The sequence below is a fragment of the Mesitornis unicolor genome, unplaced genomic scaffold (assembly GCF_000695765.1).
Source record: "Mesitornis unicolor isolate BGI_N332 unplaced genomic scaffold, ASM69576v1 scaffold46567, whole genome shotgun sequence".
Lineage (NCBI taxonomy): Eukaryota > Metazoa > Chordata > Aves > Mesitornithiformes > Mesitornithidae > Mesitornis > Mesitornis unicolor.
In genome coordinates this window covers 296-827 of record NW_010195218.1, presented here as the reverse complement: position 1 = coordinate 827, position 532 = coordinate 296, and the positions used below count along the sequence as shown (strand labels likewise).

Genomic DNA, 532 nt, shown 5'->3' with positions numbered 1-532 from the left:
CTTCCAACTCCTGATACTCTGGGATTTTGTGTTTGAGCATCACCACGGGGCGCACCACGAACCCCCTTACCCCATCACCCAGACCCCTCTGGACCCCTCCAGACCCAGATCCCTTCCAACTCCTGATATTGTGTCAAAGCAGGGTGCCCCCATCTTTTTGGCACAGGCCGGACTTACTGACTATCTTGTCGACGGAGTCGTGGTCGTCGAAGGTGACGAAGGCGAAGCCGCGCTTCTTGCCGCTGCCGCGGTCTGTCATGATCTCGATGACTTCGATTTTGCCGTATTGGCCAAAATAGTCCCGCAAATGATGCTCCTCCGTGTCCTCCTTGATGCCGCCCACAAAGATCTTCTTGACTGTGAGGTGGGCGCCGGGTCGCTGGGAGTCCTGCGTGGATTTGGGGGTCAGGGCAGCACCCCTGGGCTTTGTCAGCCCCATCCGATGGGGTCTGAGCCCTCCCCCCTCAAAAAAGAAAGCCCCCGGGGCTGGCGGTGGCTCCTCCCTACCTCTCTGGACACGGCCCTCTTTGGT

General features: G+C 59.2%; 1 protein-coding gene across 1 annotated transcript; it reads right to left on the bottom strand.

The window, feature by feature from the left end:
* Positions 1-133: 133 nt before the first annotated feature.
* Positions 134-525, bottom strand: LOC104543432 (putative heterogeneous nuclear ribonucleoprotein A1-like 3; the record flags this gene model as incomplete). The annotated part of the gene is made up of 2 exons (XM_010188043.1): positions 134-388; positions 508-525. Coding segments are annotated over 2 exons (273 nt in total), but the record flags the coding sequence as incomplete, so codon positions are not given.
* Between the last annotated feature and the right edge of the window lie 7 nt (positions 526-532).